At 42.1% G+C, this 23513-nt stretch overlaps 1 protein-coding gene across 1 annotated transcript in view; it reads left to right on the top strand.

Annotated features, from left to right (window-relative positions):
* LOC149272859 (aromatic-L-amino-acid decarboxylase-like) overlaps positions 1-23513 on the top strand; it is a gene marked incomplete at its 3' end in the record, with an annotated part of 77305 nt that overhangs the window by 5752 nt on the left and 48040 nt on the right. Inside the window, exon 4 of the mRNA XM_089506659.1 lies at positions 16527-16661. Within this exon, the coding sequence (XP_089362785.1) occupies positions 16527-16661 (135 nt within the window). The remainder of the gene's footprint in view (positions 1-16526; positions 16662-23513) is intronic.

Here is a 23513-nt window from a genome sequence, read left to right as displayed (position 1 = left end):
GGGCTTCTATGACGGAGCACCGGTGTGACATGACCTTCCGGTGCTCAGCCATAGAAACACCGGCGGAAGTTCTGGGCAGAAGCGGAGGTTGTCTGCGCTCATATGTTCACTAGTTTCCAGAGAGGAAGATCCCCCTCAGTGCTTGATCCTCCTCTCTGGCAGCTGGTGACCGTCTGCGCGATGTATGCAGACAGCCTCCGCTGCTACCCGTAACATCCGCTGGGGCTTCTATGACAGATCGACGGCATGACATGACCTTCCTGTGCTCCATCATAGAAGCCCAAGTGGAAGTGCCGTGCAGAAGCGGAGGTTGTCTATGCGCATTGCGCAGATGTTCACTGGCTGCCCCGCTAGACACCAGGGAGTCTTGAGCACAGGGGACAAGTCTGGGGATGCATTGGTAATCTGGGGGGGCAGAGTGGCATATAGGGGGTATAAGGCAAATCCAGGTTTTTGTGGAATATTCACATATTTGAGTCTATTTTCATTGGCATCTGGTCAGCGCACTCTAGCAGAAACTTCCTGTCTTGTCTTTTAACAGCTTAAAAGGAAACTTTTGTAAAAGTCTTACTCCTTCTGATTGCCACATTTGTTCGATTATAAGACGACCCTCCAAAATTTGAATATTAATTTAGGGGGGAAAAAAAGCCTGAATAGAAGACTACCTTATAGGAAAAAAGTAAACTATTTTTCTATATTTAATAAAAACTATGATTGAGAAAAATGCATTTATTGTTTTTATTTTGATGTGTTGTGTGTTCAGAGATGGTATTCTGCATACCTTAGTTGTAACAAGTGGTTATTTGAGTTACTGTTGCCTTACTGTTATCTCAAACCAGTCTGCCCATTCTTTCCTGGCCTCTGACATCAAGAAGGCTTTTTAATCCACACAACTGCCGCTCACTGGATATTTTTTCTTCAAGGTTCATTCAGAGATAGTATTCCGCATACCTTGGTTGTAACGAGTGGTTATTTGAGTTACTGTTGCCTTTCTGTCATCTCGAACCAGTCTGCCCATTCTCCTCTGACATCAACAAGGCATTTTCGTCCAAACAACTGCCGCTCACGGGACATTTTCTCTGTAAAGCCTAGAGATGGTTGTGTGTGAAAATTCCAGTAGATTAGCAGTTTCTGAAATACTCAGACCAGCCCGTCTGGCACCAACAACCATACCACATTTAAAGTAATTTATATCCCCTTTCTTTCCCATTCTGATGCTTGGTTTGAACTTCAGCAAATTGCCTTGACCATGTCTACATGCCTAAATGCATTGAGTTGCTGCCATGTGATTGGCTGATTAGCTATTTGTGTTAACAAGCAATTGAACAAGTGTACCTAATAAAGTGGCCAGTGAGTGTATGTGTGTTTATGGGTTGGTGTGTGTGTGTGTAAGGGCAGTGTGTATCTCTCTCTCTCTCCCTCTCCCTCTCCCTCTCCCTCTCCCTCTCCCTCTCCCTCTCCCTCTCCCTCTCCCTCTCCCTCTATATATATATATATATATATATATATATATATATATATATATATATATATATATATATATATATATATATATATATAAAGTCCAAAATTAACAACTGCACTCCAATCACCACTTTGTCTGCCCGGTGCCAAGTAGCTGTAACAGCAAATCATACAATATCATGTCCTGATGAAAGTCTACAATAAATAGACTGAAACGTTGATTGGAAAACTGGAGTTTCTCGAGTAGTTATTTAAAGAAGTCCCTGGAGTGTCGGTAACTATTTTTGGATATTATATATCTATATTTATCTATATATCTATCTGTATTTATAGGTATTGGTGTGTAAGGGCAGTGTATGTGTATATGGGTGTTTATGCATACCTCCCAACATTTAAAAATGTGAAAGAGGGACACTTTTTTATTTTTTTAAATTTCGAGGAACCGATACAAGCAATTTCACTTTACAATGTCGCACTTGCATCGCCACTTAAAACATGCTTTGTTTTTGTCAGCAGTCATGCATATTAAAAATAACCAACACATCGGATTGAATTTCCATGAGGCTCAGCCAGACATACTACTTCCATGATGCTGATTGAGTGTCATGGGAAGTGCAGCAACAGTGAAGCTGCAGATGCTAGCTGTGAACTAAAATTCCCATGATTCTCCTCCAGCCAGGTGTCCACCATAATGTTGGCTGAGCATCATTGGAAGAGTAGTGCGCAGCAGCAGAGATTTTTTTTAAATTAAAAAAGGCTAATGTTCACCTCCTCTAACACCCTTACATATTGCCCTTACACACACACATATACACATACACTGCCCTTACACACACACACACACACACACATACACATACACTGCCCTTACACACACATGTACACTACACACACACACGTACACTGCCCTTACACACACATGTACACTGCCTTTACACACACCTGCCCATGAACACACATATACACATACACTGCCTTTACACACACATGTATACACATACACTGCCTTTACACACACACGTATACACATACACTGCCTTTACACACACACGTATACACATACACTGACCTTAGACACACATATATACACGTACACTGCCTTTAGACACATACACACACATGTACACTGCCCTTAGACACACATACATGTACACTGCCCTTAGACACACACACATATACATGTACACTGCCCTTACACACCAGCTAACAAATACCTATACTGCTCTTACACACACCGGCCCATACACACACACACAAGCTTACAAACACATACATACACATACACTGCCCTTACGCCCCTTTCTCCCCATCTCTTACCTCTTCCATCATCCTTCAGCCTTCTGCCTCCATCCTGTATCCTGCATCCTGTGGTGGGAGCGCGAGGTCTGTCACTACTCCCTCATCACTACGCGCCGGCTATTGTTGCAGAGCGCAGGGATGACGTCATATCCCTGCGCTCAGCATTATTTGCCAGTGGCTAGTGATTAGGGAGCAGTAAAGCGAGGTCTGAAGTGACGGACCTTGCGCTCCCTAATGTTGAGCCGACTAGATTGCGACGGCCATCTCGCTATTCCTATATTGCAGTCCTGGGAGGCTGGTCATGGGGCAGCATACTCACCTGACGTCACATTGCTCCGCCTAGAGCAGGGGCGTCCAACGTGTGGCCCACGGGCCAAATACGGCAGACCACATTCAAAGCGGCCGCCCGGCTGCGAAGTTCAAAGCAAAATGCGGCTTTGAACAAGTGACGTTCAAGGGGGCAGGCCCACCGAAGATGTTTCTCGTGGCAAGGAGAGGGTCATCACATCCGAGGCGAGCAGGGAAAAATAAATAAGTATTACCAATGGACATAAGTGTAATTTCTGCTATCTTTTGCTTCTGTGGCTGCTTGTATTAAATATATGATTACTAACACCAATCACACTCCTATCATGCACAGGCAGCCAATACATGCTGGATCCTGGGCATCATAGAAGTGTGATTGCTGTTAGCAATTACACTTCTATCATGCCAAGTCAGCCAGTACATGCTGGAATCTGGGTGTCACGGATCTGGCTTGTCCGACCGACTACCTCCGCTGACGTGTGCTCCCTTAGCCTGGGACATCGCACTTTTCCCAGTTCCCCAGTCACTAGCCGAGACTCAGTATAGGGTAAAACCAAACGAATACTGATTTATTTCTCACACACAGGGCTGGATATATCCAGCAAAACACACATTAACATAAAACAAGATATTGGGATACAAACCACCCCCTTAATCTGCCTCCCAGAGACAACAGGGGCAGTAACGGGATTAACAATACAATGGGAGGGGGACTGATTTATACAACATAATAATGCACCATGGGGTGGGGAGTCTGATATTAAATTAAGACAATGGCGGTCACTCCCTGGTGGCAGATCCTGGCTGTCTGCTGGAGATAATCCCCACAGCCAGTGATAACATGATATACTGCTGGGGGTAGCCACAGAAGTCTTTACAAACCCAGGGCCCATAGTCAATGGGGAGGAGGCTGGCAGTCAGGCCTCTCCAGTGGAGAGTGATGGAGGGTTCCGTCACACTGGGTATGCCTGGGCACGATAGGAGTGTGATTGTTGTTAGTAATCGTATATATATTTAATATAGCAATGAGACTCCTATCATGCACAAGCAGCCAATACATGCACATAACCTCCAGCCTTCCTGTGCCCTGCCCCCCAACTTACACATCCATGCTATCACATGCATATTCATTCATTACAAACATTAATTCCCTCATTCACATATACTCATTCATACACCCTCCCCCACCCTTACCTGAACCGCAGATCTTCCGGTGCTGCTCGTAGACTTACGCAGGGGCACTGTCTCCCTCTGCGTTGCTCGCAGTCTGTTTGAACTTCTCTTGACCTGCCCAGGGGAACAGGAACGGAGCGGAGTCACGTGAGGTGACGCGCATTCAGGTGACTCCGCTGTGTTCCTGCGTCCCCTCGATGGAGCAAGAGACACTGCTGAGCAACACAGAGGGAAGCGGCAGGGCCCTTGCGGATTATTATTTTCATTTTTTTTTTGTTTGTTTCAGCATTTTGCTGATAATACTATTTTCGGCCGATACTTTTTTCGGTGCATCCCTACTGTCTTGGTGTCAGTGTGGCAGAGCCTGTCCTGGTGTGTGTGTCTGGGTGTCTGTGTGGCAGAGGCTGTCCTGGTGTGGGTGTCGGTATGGCAGAGCCTGCCCTGGTGTGTGTGTGGGTGTAGGCATGGCAGAGCCTGTCCTGGTGTGTGTGTTAGGGCATCTGTGTGGCAGAACCTGTCCTGGTGTGTATTTGGTAATCTGTTTCCTTGCACTTTACTTACTGTAGGATTAAATTTAACTATTTATCCAGAGATAAAATGCCCTCCTGAATTTGTGTAATGTAATTTATTACAGTGACAAAAGCATGCTGAAATATAACTAATAGACAACAAGAAATGGTATATTAAATTTGTCAGAATTTGGTTTAACAAAAAAAAAGGGCTGCTCAGTCTTAAATGCCCAGGCCTATTTTTTGTCCCAGTCCAGGCCTTACTACAAGTATATTGAATGTAAAATAGACTGACCACATTCCTCGTTTTTTATACAGACAGCACGCTGGTTTCAATTTCTTTGACACGAAAATAATTGATATTTACAAAAACAAGTCAGACTTTAACCTGAAGCTATCTTTTATGAGCCACTTTATTGATTATTTTTTTCTACTCTTGCTAAAACTCTTGAGTGAAAAGAGCATTTCTGAGCCAGACTGTAATTACACTGTTGGTAAATGGTTGGTTGCTAAAATTGGCCCATAATTACATTTAAAAACCTTCATCATTCTGAGGCATCATTAACAGCTGCTTTTCTGAGATAAAAGAAAACACTCATTGTTTATGAATACTGGCCTCTCATTTTATTTATATTTGATTTACCATAGCAACCAATAACCATTCCATTTGATTCAACAGTTTAAAAGCTGCAGTGGTGCCAAAGGTGAGGTATAACATAAAAAAGTATTTCAGAGGTAATTTATTTAAAAAAAAAAAAAAAAGTATACTCTTACTGCTGAACATGACACAGTTATCTGTTCTGAAATGGTTTGATGCTACTGAAATATAATTTAAATAGTACACCTGTGAACACACAAATACCAAATGTGTTCCTTCTGTGTTTGTTGCTTCTTCATATTTAGAATTTAAAATGTATATATTTATAAATATATATATTTTTTTGCATAGAATTAATGATAGAAAGTTTTTTCTATCTAACAGATGTAGGGAGTGTAGTAGCCTAATGAAATACCCCAATACTGGACATATTGCTTTTGAGATTCTGAGCCCACAGTTAATCTGTTCCGTAGTACAATCAGTAGTACATATAATATATATATATATATATATATATATATATATATATATATATATATATATTATAGGAAGGCAGTGGGATAGGACAGTTTCATAAGGGTATTTTGCAAACAAATTTGGACTAGTCTCTGTGGGTCATATATACGTATGAATTATATGGTTCAGACAACTTGAAAAGAGAATTGCACTTAATGTTTATCCTTTAATTAAAGAGACATTTTGGCCATACGGGGGGGGGGGGGGTTGAAATTTAGAATTGTATTGTTGCATATTCCATTACAAAATATTATCATGTGGTGTCAAGAGGAATGCCATGTCTGGATCACCAGTATTAAAACACGACGGCAGCTTTCAATCGCGGCCGACCCACCGGGAAATTTCCCGGTATCCCGGTAGTCCAGTCCGGCCCTGGTGGGCAGATCCTTATTACAGTCATCTTCACAAACGAGATTAATGGTGTATACTCCATTTCATAGCATTCACATATGTCATCAGTGACAACGCCATGCATGGAACAACAGGTTAGGTAGGTCATATCATTCTGATGCTAAAATATATCAGAATTCTAATCCAGAGTTTCTCAAATTTGTAGGCATCAACAAAATATATCTAAATTGGTGAAAGGGTAATTTAAACTGCACAAGACTTTGTGAATTATTATAGTACATTAATTATGTTTTTTAAAGTACAGCTCCTATTAGTGCTCCTACCCAGAAAGAGGCAAATCGTAGAAACTGGTCCCTGGCAGGAGGGTTCATTACAGCAAGAATCGTATTGGATGTACAAAATGAATATGTTGTCACCTAAAAGATTAAACAAGGAATAATTTGTTCTTCAGCTTTTATGATTGCTCATAATCTTACAATTTTAATTTCTATTTATATTATATATTGCAAGTTTAACTCTACAGATTTATAAATTGGCCCTTGATTATTACCGTATTTGATCGATTATAAGACAAGGTTTTTTTCAAATGCTCCGAAAAATATCCCTCGTCTTATAATCGGGGTCATCTTATAATCAGACCTCAAATAGAGGTCTGACTATGAGACTAAGGTATTTTTTTTTACCTTTTTTACCTTTTAGTAGTCTTATATACAGGCTTTTTATTTTTTTCTAAATTAATATTCAAATTTTGGGGGGTCCTGTTATAATCTAGGTCATTTTATAATCGAGCAAATATGAGTTGGTTTATGTAAAAGTATTCAATTTGAGGGCTGAAAAAAACATTTTTTACTTTCAAGATGTTGTATGAACTGTGCTAGAATGTACCTTAGAACTTGATTATATTTGAACCTTTGTTTTTGTGAAAGCATTGATTTTTTGCATTTATGTATATGACTAGGATTAGATGTGGATCCATTTTCATTTTAAATATAGATGGTTCATTAGGACATAAGATTCACTAGCAAATACTCTAAAAACAAGCCTTCCCAGATGAGTCGATGCTGTTATAGCTGCAAAGGGGGAACCAACTACATATTAACCCCTTCAGTCCCCCATGGACATACAGTTAAGTCCATAAAACGCATCTCAAGAAACCCTTATGGACGTACCGGTACGTTGTGACCTTCTTGCAGCGGCAGGGACACATCCTGGACTCCCCTCTGTCAGAAGAAGCCAGCATTGCTGGCTTTCTGCTTCTTGACCGCCTGTAACAGCCGAGCACCGGAAAACTGTTGCTATGTTAAATGCCTGGTCGCGTCCCTGCGGACATCACCCGGAACGTCATTGGAGGACAGGATATCCCTTACAGGATCTATCTAGACCCTGATGGGATATCCGATCGCTCTGATAAGGCGCTGATCACAGACATTGTGATGTCTATGCTAGTCTATGGCGACCTGCATAGAGATCACAGCAGGATTGGTGCAGGGGGATTGCATGGAAGAGAGTGAGAAACCATGTTTCTCAGTCTTCTCATATGCTGAAACACAAATCAACACAAAAAGTGTTAGTGATTTTTTTTTTAATCCCTAAAATAAAACAATAAATAATAAAAATAAAAAATAGTGAGCTAAGTGGTGTCATTGTGACATCACTGGCATTAATAACATGTTCAATAGGCCCCTAAGAGGACCTCTAACCATACTGCACTGATAACAGTGACAAAAAAAAACAAATACAAAAAAAAAATACAAAGAACTATAAAAAAAAGTAATAAAAAAAAAAAAAAGAAAAAAACCCTTACATCCTGCCCCTGTTCACAATCCCCAAACCCGTTAAGCCATAAGTATAAAAAACACTACCCTATAGGGTACTATATGTAAGGGATGGATATGGCCCTCTAGAAAGAAAACAAAATAAGGATGTGTGGGGTATTTCCGTAATCAGGAGATGCAGCTAAACAATTTTGGCCGGGTTTCTCTGCCGTAACACATACCCTCTGCAAAAAAATCTAAGCAACACAGAAAAGAAAAAGCACAGGTAATAATTTCTGCGGCCAAATAGCTACATAAAGAGTGCCCAAATACCCCTGATAAGATAGTCTGGGTTGTCTGCTGAACATGGGTATTTATTGGTTTATTTGTTTAAAATTAGAGTTGCAATCCCATCATACCTAATGTAAAAATTCTATGGCTTTGTAAAAAATTTACACCTTATAGTATGTTCCCTATAAGTGCTGGGAAAGTATGAAAATTCTATATAAATTAGGTATTTCTGAAATCAGGACACCTGAATTGATAAACTTGGAGGGGATTTTCCATCACTTTACCTAATTTTGTGAGGATTTGGAGAGGAAAAAATATATATATTTAAAAAAATAAAATTAAAAAAAAAGGGTTTTTTTTCTAATTTTCACAAGTTTTTATTAACTTTCTCATTCTAAATTTTCATCTAATTATCTAACTATGGTATCAAAAGAAAGCCCTCTCTCTCCTTGAAAAAAACAATATATAGTTTACATGGGTATACTATTTGCAGGAAAGGGGAATAATTGCTGAACCGACATACTGCAAAAATGGCAAAATTGCTCTGGGACTTGAGGTACCAAAACCCTCTGGGACTGAAGGGGTTAATGTTTATGTATTTAGGATGCAATGCCATAAAAGTCCCTATTGGTGTAATGATCAGGTGTACCAATACTTTTGTCCATATACATATTAGGTCAGGATAGGGAGACTGGATAGAGTAGGCATATTAGTGCTCTAGAGCTTAGATAACCCAGGAAGGCAGCTCACCTTCATTGGTTGATGCCAGACGAGCCCCCTGCTGGCGACCAATAGAGTCCCTCTTACAGACCTTTAAATCCTGGTGCAATTCTATGGACTCCTGTGTTAAGTTTATTAACCCCTGCTATATTGCAAAAGTCTTAGGCTATAAAACTGGCAGAAAACGGAGAAAAAGGAATATGAAGACCAGATACGAGTATACGGCCAAAACGAACACGGGAACGGAAATATATAGAATACGAAGATTTTTTTAATCTTTAGATGAATATGAAAACTAGCATGAAGCCGATGCCTTCTTCTCCTGTTCTCCCAGCCTGTTATTGCTCAGACATAGTCTGCCTGCTTCTTGAGCTTGGAGTGTCTTCTCTGCTGACCAGTATGGTCCATGGATGGACCATTTTTGTTCATCCATTGTGCCTTACGGGTTGCTGCTCCAGGGGAGGTTTTCAGAACAGAAGGTTAAAAAGTCTGACTTTTTCACGAAGATTCAAAATGTTCCAAGGGTTCAACTGCAACTTTCCTGGTCCATGGCTTCTAACATAAATTAAGAATGGAAACATCTAAAAAGAAAGTTGAACATGTTCAAGAGGACCAGGAAGCTCTTTACCTTTTATGAAGAAAATGAGCTCCCAGAAGTGGATGATGCTGTAGCTAAGGCTGCTAGGAAGGATAGTGCTTTCAATGGGAGATGCCTCCTACTTTTCTGACCTGATGGGTAGGAAGATGAAGGAAGTCCTGCATAAGTCTTTTGAAGCTGTTTCATCTATTTTGAGTGCCTGCATAGCTTCTGCCTCGGTAGCCCAGTCTTTGTAGATGTGGCTTAACCAAGTAGAAGATAACCTTGAGGTGGTTGTTTAAAGCAAGGATATTTTAAAGAATATGGCAACTATCAGCTTTTTATTGTGGACTTTATCTCTGCTGCTACCATTGAGAGTCTCGGGAGTGCTGCCATAGCCTCCACTTCATGAGTAGCTGCTCATAGAGCTCTCTGGTTTAGGGGCTAGTTGACTGACAGTTCCCAAGGAACTTTGTGCTATGCTTTTCTTAGGGAAGTAGCTTTTTTGGCCCTGAATTAGTAACATAGTAACATAGTTCATAAGGTTGAAAAAAGACCAAAGTCCATCAAGTTCAACCTATATACATATTGTGTCCCTACTGTGTTGATCCAGAGGAAGGCAAAAAACCCTTATGAAGCAGATGCCAATTGCCCCATACCAGGGGGAAAATTCCTTCCCGACTCCAAATATGGCAATCAGAATAAATCCCTGGATCAACGTTCTGTCCCTATTAATCTAATATCCATAACTTGTAATATTATTGCTTTCAAGAAACACGTCCAGGCTCCTTTTGAACTCTTTTATTGAGTTTACCATCACCACTTCCTCTGGCAGAGAGTTCCATAATCTCACCGCTCTTACTGTAAAGAACCCCCGTCTGTGCTGGTGTAGAAACCTTCTTTCCTCCAGCCGTAGAGGATGTCCCCTTGTTATAGATACAGTCCTGGGTATAAATAGGTCCTGGGAGTGATCTCTGTACTGTCCCCTTATATATTTATACATAGTTATTAAGTCCCCCCTAAGCCGTCTTTTTTCCAAACTAAATAACCCCAATTCTGATAATCTTTCTGGGTACTGTAGTCCTCCCATTCCCCTTATTACTCTGGTTGCCCGTCTTTGAACCCTCTCCAGCTCCACTATATCTTTCTTGTACACTGGTGCCCAGTACTGTACACAGTATTCCATGTGTGGTCTGACTAGTGACTTGTACAGGGGTAGAATTATTTCCTTGTCGTGGGCATCTATGCCCCTTTTGATGCACCCCATGATTTTATTTGCCTTAGCAGCAGCTGCCTGACACTGGTCGCTACAGGTAAATTTACTGTTAACTAAAACTCCTAAGTCCTTTTCCATGTCAGTCGTCCCCAGTGTTTTCCCATTTAATACATATTCCCAGCCTGGATTTTTCTTCCCCATGTGCATAACCTTACATTTATCTGTGTTAGAATCTCTTCTGGAGGAAACAACTGAGGACAAGTTCTTTTCACCTTAGAGAAGATTTTTTGTTAAGTCAAGACAGGGTCCCTATAGAAATATTTTCTTTTGAGGATTCAAATGGAGCATCAAAGTTCCAGACCAAGCAGAGATAAGCCTTGGTGCTGGGGACTCTTTAGAAGCTGGGTTTGATTGTAAACTTCCAAAAGTCATAACTGGTACCATGTCAGCAGCTGGGGTCCTGGGACCATTATTTGATTCCAGAGAAGGGAAGGCGTTTCTTACAGAAAACAAAATTTTGGTATTGAAGGCTGCAGTTCACCAGAAGAAGGTGTTGCTATGCTTTGGCATGTCCACACTTGGATTTATGGTAGCCTTCAGATTATAAGAGTTTTGGACACTGGCACAAATGCATCCTTTCTAGACCTTCCTGTCAATAAGATAGGACAAATAACTTTCTTCCTTGGATACCAGCGTATCTATTGCCAACTGGGTATCTGTCATTACAGATACTAGTGCGACAGGGTGTGTGGGGGAGGGTGCATTGTGGAAACAAAGCAACACATGAATGGTGGCCAAGGCGTATTCAATGTTGTTTCTTAAATTATCATGATCTGTTTAATGTCTGAAAAGCATTAAGGCATTTTCAGTATCTTCTAAGAGGCTACTCAGTAAAGATCTGTTCTAAAAACACTTACGTTGCCGCATACTTGAACAGGCAAGATGGCACAGACCTTGCTTATTCTGAGACTCATCACATAGAACATCAGCTGTCCATATTCGAGAAGTCCTAAATACCACTGCAGACTTCCTGAGCTGTTATCTAGTTCTTCTATGGGAGTAGCGCCTATAGCTAGATGTCTTGGGGCCTAGTCTTCTATTCCAACTAACAGACATTGAAGTTGACAGCGTGGTTTTTGAAAAGCAGCTATTAACCATCAAGGGATTATCAAATCCTGGTCACTTCACGTTCAATCTAACAATTTTGATAAGTGGATTTATAGCCCTTATTAACCTTTAAAATAAAATGCCTTTATCTTCATGCTTCTGCTTTTTAAAGTTTTATTATAGTCAGGGCCGGCCCAAGACATAATGCCACCTGGGGCGAAGTTTAAACTTTGCCGACGCCATTATCTACCCTACCCCCCCTTTGTACTTACCTTTACTTTAAACAGTCCTGCGGCGGGTCTCCCTGCTCTTTCACGGTGCCGGCTTGTAATGCTGAGCGCCGGAAATTGACATCACTTTCGGTGCTCAGCATTACAAGCCGGCACGGAGACCGAGCTAGAGGGCTCGCAGAGGAGAGGGGCGCCGAGCGGGTAAGCGAAAACCACTAGACGCCCCTCTCTCTCTCCTCCGCTTAAAAAAAGAAAAAAAAAAAAGCGCTTGAGGCGGCAATTGCCCCACTCGGCTCCATTGTAGGGCCGGCCCTGATTATAGTTAACAACCTTATTAACCAAATGCTCTGTTTTTCTTCAGCTTTAAAGTACTTTATATATACAGCCCTGTATTTAATGCTCAGATAAAAATGTATCCCCTTTAAAGACAAGCATCTTTAATTCCTTAACAACCAGTGACGTGCCAGGCACGTCACGGAAAAGCAGTCACTTAATCTCCAATGAAGTGCCTGGCACGTCATGGCATTAAATGAGCATTAACAGGTATCGAGGCATTCAGCAACACCAAGATCGGCATCAGAGGCCATGAACATCTGCCGTACACTGTATGGCAGCGGACGCCCATTTTAAAAGAGTAACTGAAATGCCTTAAAAGCGAGGCATTCAGCGAAATCGAACATCCACCCCAGGATGTCCTTTAAAAAAACAAAAGTTTCCAAGAGGGTCTCTCCAGACCCTCCTAAGAACTCTGGCTCCCCTTACAGGTTGAATACAGGTACTGCATTGAAAAAAAAAAAATTTGAATGATTTTATGGGGTAAATTGGAGTGGCCAGGTTGAAAGATGTCCCAAGTAGGGCATGGGCACAGACTGACCTAAAAGAAAAAAAAAAGCATACTTCCCAAATGTGGCCTTTTAGCCCCAAACAACCCAAAAAACCCATGCATGGGTGGTATCACTGTACTCAAGAGATTTTGCTGAACACTGTTTGACAGTGACATATACCCGGAGCTGTAAATTCACGCCTGAAGTACAGTGTGTGTGAAAAAAAATACCACCACAAATTTTGATAAAGGCTGGTGGTAAAATTATTGGTTCTGATTGCAGGATTGTCTAAATTGGTGTGGTTTTCTGTTATAACTAATTTGCATATGGTTTGCATATTGCATTTTACCTATGGTGTGATGCATGCTGGTCGTAACTCACCGCCAACCTACTCTTGGTGATTGTTTCCTCAATAAAGTTCCTGTTTTACCTCAATACGAGTCCTGTCTTGTTATTGGGGTAAGCCTCGATGCTGCTCTTGTCAGGGCAGTAAAGCACTGTATTGCTATGCCTCTGTATACTACAGTGCCACCGAGGTTCCCAAAGAGCTATGTTTCCTGCTGTCTTCGATGCTAGTCCTGTCTGATGGTTGAAGTTCCATGTTCCCGGTGGCCATGGGAAAAGGAAGGATCATCTGGCAGGTGCACCCAGTCGGGGTACAGGTCGTTCCCGTCAAACTAGTTTTCAAAAACATATGATTTGATGGGGTAAATTGAACTGACCGGTTTTGAAAAATGTTCTTTAATCTTCTTAATGTGAACTGGAAAAACAAAGTAGCTGGCTGTACCCAGAGTGCAGATCTTCTAAACTGCCATATTAGATTTGGAGATTTGTTAACGGATGTTTATGTAGGCAAAAGTTTGGGATCTAGTGATTGTGACGGGACCGACCTGTACCCCGACTGAGTACGCCCCCAAATTTTGCTTCCTCCGCTCCCCATGGCCACCAGGACACCAGAGATTAACCCCTTCAGCGCCAGACAGAACCAGCGTACAGAGAGAAGGGGCTGCCTTACCACTGAGCTACACAGTGGGGCTATTGTCCTGAAATGGACAATAAGTGATCATAGCAGAGGACACAGCTTTTCAGGAACCTCGGCAGCACTGTAGAATACAGAAGCACAGCAATACAGCACTCTACCGCCCTTATAAGGGCAGCGCCGAGGCTTACCTCAATAACAAGACAGGACTCGTAGTGAGGTAAAACAGGGACTCTTTATTTGTGAAACACAACGGCTTATATACAGTCCAACACAGGAAAAAGGACATAAACCAAGTCCACATAACCCCGCCCTGCCCAGACAGTCCGGCACCACACTTAGGCCACCGAGCCCCGCAATGTCTGTACAGCTTTCAACCGTCGTTTTTGGGGTGATCCCGAAGGAGTGGCTGCGATCCTGGGGTACCGATGGCTAGCTCGGGGTCCTGAGGATATTATGTCCAAAAAGCAACGTGATTGGTCACAGGGACCCTGAGCGGCAGCAGTTCAAAGTTTTCCCGGGATGAGCCGCAAAGGTAGGTGGCTGTGGGTTCCGTAACTGCGCCGGCAAACCCCCGCTCTCCTGGAAGTCCCGTTGGCTGGGAATCTACAAGCGGCTCCCTCCCCAGACCACCCCTGGTAGGCACCCCCACCACCCGTGGGGTATCACCATATGATAGTGCTGTGGTCGGGCCGAGGGTGTCCGGGTTGTACAGGGTTAAAAGTCTGGGGGCAGGACATGTGGCACATGGATAGGGAAGGACATGAAGGAGAACACAGTATACACAAATAAACACCACATATATGGGGAAAGTACATAAATCACCAATAATTAATATATCCACACATTTTAACCCCGGATGGTCGCAACCACTACTACAGACTGCACCGAGTAAAAACTTAAAGAAACCACTGTGGTACTCTGCAGAAGTGGCCAGAATCGTAAAAGACAAGAAAGTTAGCCTTTAGTAAATACAAAAAAACCCAAAGTGAGGAAGATGAACAGATCTATAAGATTAGGCTGAAAGAAGCAAAGCAAGTTATAAGAGCTGCCAAATCACATGCAGAAGAGAGAATTGCCCTGTCGGTAAAAAAGAGAGAGAAAACATTTTTTAGATATATAAATGAGAAAAGGAAAGTAAGACACAGATTAGATTAAAAACAAAAGAAGGAAGGTATGTAGAAGAGGATAAAGGTCTGGCTGGCTGCCTCAGTATTTCTGTTCAGTTTTCAGATTTATTAACTGATTTATTTAACAAATCATTGTTAACGGAAGTCGTCCCAGAGTACTGGAAATTAGCAAATGTTGTGCCCATTCACAAAAAAGGCAGTAAGGAAGCAGGGCCGGACTGTCACTCTGTCCCATGATATATACCAGAGTGGCATATAGGGGTATAAGGAATTTCTGGAGGTAGAGTGGCATATAGGGGGTTAAAAGGCATATCATGGGGCAGAGTGGCATATAGGATGGTATAAGGCATATCAGGGAGGCAGAGTGAAATATAGGGCGGTATAAGGCATTTCTGGGGGCAGAGTGATGTATAGGGGGTTAAAAGGCATATCATGGGGCAGAGTGGCATATAGGGGGGTACAAGGCATTTTTGGGGGCAGAGTGGAAAGCCTGGGCAGATGTGCATAACTGGGGGGGCAGGGGTGCAAATAAATTCCGATCGCTTCCTAAGCTGTTTTAGCCGGGCGCCGCCGCGATCTTTGATGATCGGTGCGGTGGCGGCCATTTTTCTTCCGGGGAGGGCTTTCCTCCCCGGATCCACGGTCAGCCTCACTTGGGAGGCTTCCGTGGATGCTGCAAAGCCGCCTATCGCGGCAATGCAGCTATTTAACAGCAGCCCGTACATGTACGGGCGTTGTCGTTATCTCGTTGCACGGCAACCCCATAAATGTACGTGGATTGTTGTTAAGGGGTTAATGGAAACTATGTTAAAGGATAGGATTGTTGATCATCAGAAGTCACATAGGTTTCAAGATCAGAAACAACATGGGTTTACCTTGGGAAGATCATGTAAAAACTAATCTTATTGATTTTTTGGTAAGTAAGGCCTTTGAAACTGTCCCACATAGAAGACTTTTAAATAAACTGCAATCTCTGAGTTGTGTATATTCAGAGCAACGTTTTGTTACCAGTACGGTACCTCAGGGATCTGTACATGGACTCATTCTCTTTAATATCATGATAGAAACATTTAAATACTTAAAAGGAGTCAACATGATAAAGAAAGTTTATTTAAAGGAGAAATAGTACCACAACAAGAGGACATAGTCTTAAGCTAGAGGGGCAAAGGTTTAAAAGTAACATCAGGAACTATAACTTTACTGAAATGGTAGTGGATGCATGGAATAGCCTTCCAATACAAGCATGGGATAGACATAAGGCTAAGCTAGATATAAGATAAAGCCAAGTAGGAAAATTTTCCGAGGTTGGGCAGACTGGATGGGCCAAATGGTTCTTATCTGCCATCACTTTTTATGTTTCTCACTCTTAGAGAAACACATTACCCGAGATGATGTTTTGTTCAGAGGCCAAGGTAACAATCTTAGAATTGCAAACCACTTTGAAGACTATTGAGACTGACGTACAAGTTTCCATTTTTCCAGGGTACTGCAAGTGAAGCAACATTAATGGCACTACTTGCAGCAAGAATGAAAGTAACTAAACGGCTGAAGTCAGAAAATCCTCGATTAACTGAAGCAGAAATTTTAAGTCGAATGGTGGCCTACTCTTCAGACCAGGTTTGTAATTTTACTGGTATTATACCACAATTAATCTTTTAGGCTAGTACATACCGTGCATTGTTGCAAATATGTTTACAATAGTATGAATATCATGTCGATTTGGCAGATTGTATTATTTAGTAAAGTTGCATTGTTTTTGTTGAGATCCCAGTAAATGTTTTTTTTACCCCTAAAATCCACCCCAAAAGAGCATTAAATTAATCAATTGGTTGTAAAAAATACACATTAATCCCTTGATGACAATTGACGTGCCAGGACTGCCATGGCTTTAAACGGGTGCAGAAACCGATCTAAGTTCAGTTTCTGCACCCAAACAGTGTTGCTGTAATGCCTCTATGTCGAGGCATTCAGCAACACCGAGATCGGCATCAGGGGCAATGTCTGGTCCCTCCCCGGGCGTCAACGTCCGCCATACGGTGATCAACGATAGAGAGGCATTCAGCAACAGCGAACACCCACCCCAGGACACGCTGTGACTGCTCCGGAGAGGGGTCACAACCGCCACTGCGAGTGATTTTGCCCCTCGCAAGATGACGGCACTTTCTTTCAAAAAAATAAAATAGTTGGGAAAGTTTCCAAAAGGGTCTCTTCAAACCCTCTTGAGAACTCTGGCTCCACGTGCAGGATGAATACAGGTACTGCATTCAACCATGCAAGTCAATGGAGCCCAGCTTTCTAATCACAATGTGATTAGTAAAATAAATGAAAAAAAAACAAACATTTAAAAAAAAAAAAAAGTTCACACAATAATTTCCCACTTATGTCACCATCAGAGAAACCCTCCAGTTCCAAAAATTTTTTAAATAAATTATATATATATATATATATCTACGCAATACGCGTATACAACTTCCGGTGCCGGCACATCCCCTGAGTGCCGACACCAGAAGTTGTATACGCGTATTGCGTAGATGTCCCCCGCCGGCCCCGTAAGACACCCGGGAGTCTGCTCTGGTAAGTCGGGGGGGGAGGAGGAGGACAGTGGCAGCATATCTCGGGGGGGGGAGGACAGTGGCAGCATATCTCGGGGGGGAGGAGGAGGACAATGGCAGCATATCTCGGGGGGCAGGAGGAGGACAGTGGCAGCATATCTCAGGGGGGAGGACAGTGGCAGCATATCTCGGGGGGGAGGAGGAGGACAGTGGCAGCATATCTCGGGGGGGGGGGGATAGTGGCAGCATATCCGGGGGGGGGACAGAGTGGCAGCATATCTCGGGGGGGGGGTACAGAGTGGTAGCATGTCTATTAAAAAAAACTTTTCCTTTAAAAAAGCACCCAACTTTTAGGGTGCAGCCTATATACGGGGGCGGCCTATATCCGAGCCAATACGGTATATATACATATATATATATATTTGTGAGCCAGTGCTAAAATTAGCGCTTTATTTTCCCGAATGGAAAGGTTTAAAATACTGGCATGTTAGATGCCCATTGGGTCTCTACTTTTTAAAAATGTATGATTTGATGAGGTACATTGAATTGTTCAACAATGTCCCAATTAACACAGGGTGGAGGATGACCACATCTCAAATTTCCAGTTTGAAAAATTAACACGTCCCAAATGATGTTGCCTTTTAGCCCCCAAACAACCCGACAAACCTATGCAAGTGGGGTATCACTGTACTCAGGAAATGTTGCTGAACACATACTGGGGTGTTGTGTGACAGTGACATATACCAAGACCTGTAAATTCATACCTAAAGTACGTGTGTGGGGAAAAATACACACAAAAACACTACTGTAAACTGTGACAAAGGCTGGTGGTACAAATAGTGCATGGAAAGAGTTAAAATACCAGCATTCTTCCTTACACAACTGTTTAGGCACAGCCATATTCCTAAAATGCCTAATGTGAACAGCTCTCTTGAGGTCATTCCACAGCATCCCTAAGGAGTTAAGATCTGGGCTCTGATTGAGCCATTAAAACCATTCTGTAGCAGAGTAATCTTGATGTATAGGGTCATTGTTATACTGCATTACTTGAATTCATCTTGGCCGGGTGCCCATTTATAGAAAGAGTACTCACACTAATAAATTGAAATTTTTCAATAATTTCTTTAACATATGTACCAATGAATATGAAAACTATTTGAGATTACACTGTTTTGCTTTGCAAATTAACAATTCTTTATTGTAGGTCTTCTGAGATTTTTTTTTATTTTTATGAGGCATTGTTCACATCAGCAGATGCTTCTTTAGAATAGCAAATTAAAAATGTTTGAGTTTTTTTTAATGTCAAAGTAGCTCTAAAACACACCTCCAATCCGGTTTCATTGATTGCTGACTCCAATTAGCTTCTATTTAAGTGACTAGTCTAGGGGTTGACATATTTGTTTTCCAACATTTTTATTATTATTATTTATTGTTTTATATAGCGCCATCAAATTCCGTAGTGCTGTACAAAGGGTGGACAGGACATAACAAGTAGTATGTAACATAACAAATTGACTAACAGAGACAACAGGTGAGGAGGGCCCTGCTCAATTGAGCTTACAATCTAGAGGAATGTAAATGGTTGAATGATATACCGTATTTGCTCGATTATAAGACAAGGTTTTTTTCAGAGCAAATGCTCTGAAAAATACCCCTCGTCTTATAATCGAGGTCGTCTTCTAATCAGACCTCAAAATGTCCACTGGGGCCAGGCTGCTTACCGGTGCTTTGGTCGCAAGCAGCAGGAGAACAGGAAGCTAGAAGAGTGTCACATAACTCTGCCTCTTTCCTCTGGGGGCGGGGCCAGAGAAGTTGCTCGCACAGCCGGGCCCCTGCAGAAGTCTTCGAGTGGGAGATCTGCAGTTCAGGTAAGGGGGTGGGGGAGGGTTTTTGTGATTAATGTGTGAAGTATGAAGTGTACTCACACTCCTATCATCCCCAGGTTCCAGCATGTACTGGCTGCCTTGGCTTAATAGGAGTGTGATTGCTGTTAGCAGTTTTATATATATATATATATATATATATATATATATACCTCCAGAAATGCATTTTAACCCCCCATATGCCACTTTGCCCCATGATATGCCTTTTAACCCTCTATGTGCCACTCTGCCCCATGATATGCCTTTTAACCCCCTATATGCCAGAGTGGCATATAGGGGGTTAAAAGGCATATCATGGGGCAGAGTGGCATATAGAGGGTTAAAAGGCACATCATGGGGCAGAGTGGCAAATAGGGGGTATAAGGCATTTCAGGGGGCAGAGTGGCAACCCTGGGGGCAGATGTGCATAACTGGGGGGGCAGGTTGGCAAATAAAAGGAAATAAAAAAATATATATTTTTCTCAATCATAGCTTTTATTAAATATCAAAAAATTGTTTACATGAATTAATATTTACTAGTAAAACTTTTTTTCCTATAGGGTCGTCTTATATTACAACCTTTTTGGTTTTTTCCTAAATTAATATTTAGATTTTGGGGGGTCGTCTTATAATCAGGGTCGTCTTATAATCGAGCAAATACGGTATTCAATATGAACTAGAAATGACATTCTAAAACAAACTGATACATTAGGTAGAGAGGGACCTGCTTACAATTTAGAGGGAATGGGGTCGGGATAAACATAAGGTATTCAGAAAGGGGAGAGGTAGTGTGGAGTTGTATTAGTGGCAGTAAGTTCTAGTTACTGAGATATGCTTCTCTGGGAGGGTGAAAGCTGGAGGTTCAGTGAAAGTAGGTGTCACAAACTAGGTCCATACAGACGACTGTAAAGACCCAGAGCGCCCAAAGATTGTGTTCAGGAGTTACAGTGCAGTAGCGGAGTTGGACAGGGCCTCGTGCAGGGCGACTGCGCTCTCCCGGTGGGCATCTAGGGTTGTGCAGCCACATACCAGCACCCTGACATAGCAGCAGATGATGGCAGAACAGAGCAGAACTTGGAGATATCCTGCAGGCACCCTGGAGCAGACATGAGACATAGCACTGGAATCATGTGCAGGATGCTGCAGGCTGGAAGTAGGAAAGCTAAGCAGAGTATATAGCAGAAACATAAGCAAGGGACAGGGAGACCAAGCAAAAAACATAACCAGACAAGACATACATAATACTGGGCACAACAGGGAACAAGACAAGGAATACTCAAGATTCGACATGAACAAGACAGGACACCCCTCTACCGGGGATACGAGACAGGACACCCCTCTACCGGGGATACGAGACAGGACACCCCTCTACCGGGGATACGAGACAGGACACCCCTCTACCGGGGATACGAGACAGGACACCCCTCTACCGGGGATACGAGACAGGACACCCCTCTACCGGGGATACGAGACAGGACACCCCTCTACCGGGGATACAAGACAGGACACCCCTCTACCGGGGATACAAGACAGGACACCCCTCTACCGGGGATACAAGACATCACAGACTGACACACATACATACATGATCTAGCCTAGGACTACATGATAACTATTGGAGATTCTGTCGCATCTTATGGCCATAGTATGCTTAGCCCACCACTATGCCAAAGTACTCCAATGACGGTGGGTCCTGCATGGGTAGTTTAGGAGAGAAGTGTAGACAGAACAATTTTGACCTCATCGCTATGCATGCAGCTAACTCTTGATATATTCAGTTATTCCACAAACTCTTACGGGATAGAAAATAACCTTCTGAGGAAGAAACACTTGGAACAGGAAATATTGACAGAGGGTGTCAGGAAAGCACATAGGTGATGCTCAGAGGGCAGTGAAGCAGAGAAATACACAGGCATGGAAAAACTTAAAAAAACAAAACTCTAGCTTTTGACTGGTATTCCCATCATGTTTAGATAAATTTCCTTAGTATAATGAGAGTTGTGTACTGTAGTTTGAGTACCAAGAGTTGCTCATTCTAGAAGTCAAAATAGGTGAATATGATTTTTGTAGTAGTAGTGAAAATTGGTGTGTGCTATTTGACTCTCATCATACTCGGCTTTTCTGAATTCATATAGTTGCCATTCAATCTGAACTAAAAGTTACTTTATAAGGACTGATTTTAGAGTAATGAAAGTTAGATAAGTAGACAATTTAGTAAAATAGCACCTTGTTATTTACTTGTTCCATACTTCAATGACGGTAAGTCAAGCTGATGCTGGTTTAGCACAATGGAGTTGTGAAGAACAATATTTATTTGAGCACTGGGGCACATGCATGGGCTTCCGGAGGTAGGCACTTGCCCAACCTGGCCCACTCGAGCAGCAGCAGAGAAGGGAGAAGCTGTAGGCTCTTTAGTATAGGTTCATTAGACATAGAAAGCAGAAAAACACCTGTTAGTCCCGGGAGTGTGCAGAAATAGGTTTTATTTGATTCTGCTGCTGTGAAATGAGCATCTCATGATTCTAAACCATCCATTTCTAAACATGAGAAATTTAATAACAGCACTTCCAGTGCCATATTTTAGCCAGAACTGCTGCAATCCTTTGTGTCACTTTATTACCCTCTAACTCCCCTCTTTTTGTAATAGCGCAGAATGTTTGCTGTGCATCTTAGAGCTACACTTCACAATTTTTCTTGACTGCAACTCTCATGATGTTAAGCAAGCGACAATGCTAGTTGATTATTGTGAGAATAGTAGCTAGTAATTGTAGATTGGGCTTGGGGTGGGGGGCTACACCAAATCTACAGTCCATACACAAACTTGTTGACTGCATCATGAAAATATTCAATCAGCCATATTAGTAGCTGAACTTCATGGGAATTGTAGTTATAGACTGGGGTTGTCGTGGTAAACAATACACACTAACCTTTTGATGTTGACTGCAGAACGCATGATATACAGTCAACCATTACTGGCAGAACACCATTTTTCCTATTAATGGGTATCTGACATTTGCCTCCCAGCAGGAAACCCCTCTCCTGAGCCAACAAAGGTAGACAATGGGGGAGCTAGGGAGGTATTGGGAAAAGTGTGTGGGGGGATATTTTCCCCCCTGGAAAAAATCCTGCAGGCACCATACCTGGGAAGCACCGCTTCTCCGGGTCAACTCACGAATCCTCCAGGTTGCAGGAGTGGTGCCTTGACATGCCCTGCTCCCCGCCCATTAACACCCTTTAAATGGGGGTGTTTCCCACTGATATAAGCAGGACCGCCCACCGACATCAGCGGGACCGCCCACTGACGTCAGTGGGCAGCCTTGGCTGCGACCCGCAAGGGAAGGCTACGAGTAGCCGGAGTGAAGAAGTTCCCAGGTATGATGGGCACATGTCTACCATTGGGAGGCCAGACCAATTTACTGTAGTTTTGCTATAACTGCTTATGCTTTACCCAGGAAAACCTTATACCTATCTTAATTTTTCAGGACAAATAAAGCTACTCATAGATACATGGTTTAGGACAAACAGTACCTCACACAACATAACGGTAACATACAACAAAAAATAAATCTGTAAATGTAAAAATTGTCCAGGTTTTGAATAAAATTATTAAGTCCCACACAAAAATACACACATAACATGGAAAAAGATGAGCACACACAAATACACACATAACATGGAAAAAGATGAGCAGTAAGATGACCATTTGATTAAATTGATCCATTAAAATAAAGTTTATTTAATGTTATGTTGTGGTACATAGGTCTTAATGTATAGCCAAATAAAACAACATAAAATAACATAATTGTGAAACTTAACTGTTCCTGATTAAATCTTTTGTATAAACTATATTCTGGCCATATATAGTTGTTAACATAAAAATATTAAGAAATTGTATTTTTATGTGAAATGTCAGTTCAGTTGTTCACACTGTTCCATATAATGCAAGCAATATATATAATATTTTTTTTTAAAATGTCAAGAACGTATTAATGGCTATTCTATTGCTACTAGTCAAATAGTAAATGTATGATGGGGCTAAAGCAGCCTTTGGTTTC

This window comes from Sceloporus occidentalis, unplaced genomic scaffold, assembly GCF_023333645.1.
Source record: "Sceloporus occidentalis isolate IW3139 unplaced genomic scaffold, rSceOcc1.0.p SCAF_407, whole genome shotgun sequence".
Lineage (NCBI taxonomy): Eukaryota > Metazoa > Chordata > Lepidosauria > Squamata > Phrynosomatidae > Sceloporus > Sceloporus occidentalis.
The sequence above is the reverse complement of the archived record's forward strand: the minus strand, read 5'-3'. Positions and strand labels throughout refer to the sequence as shown.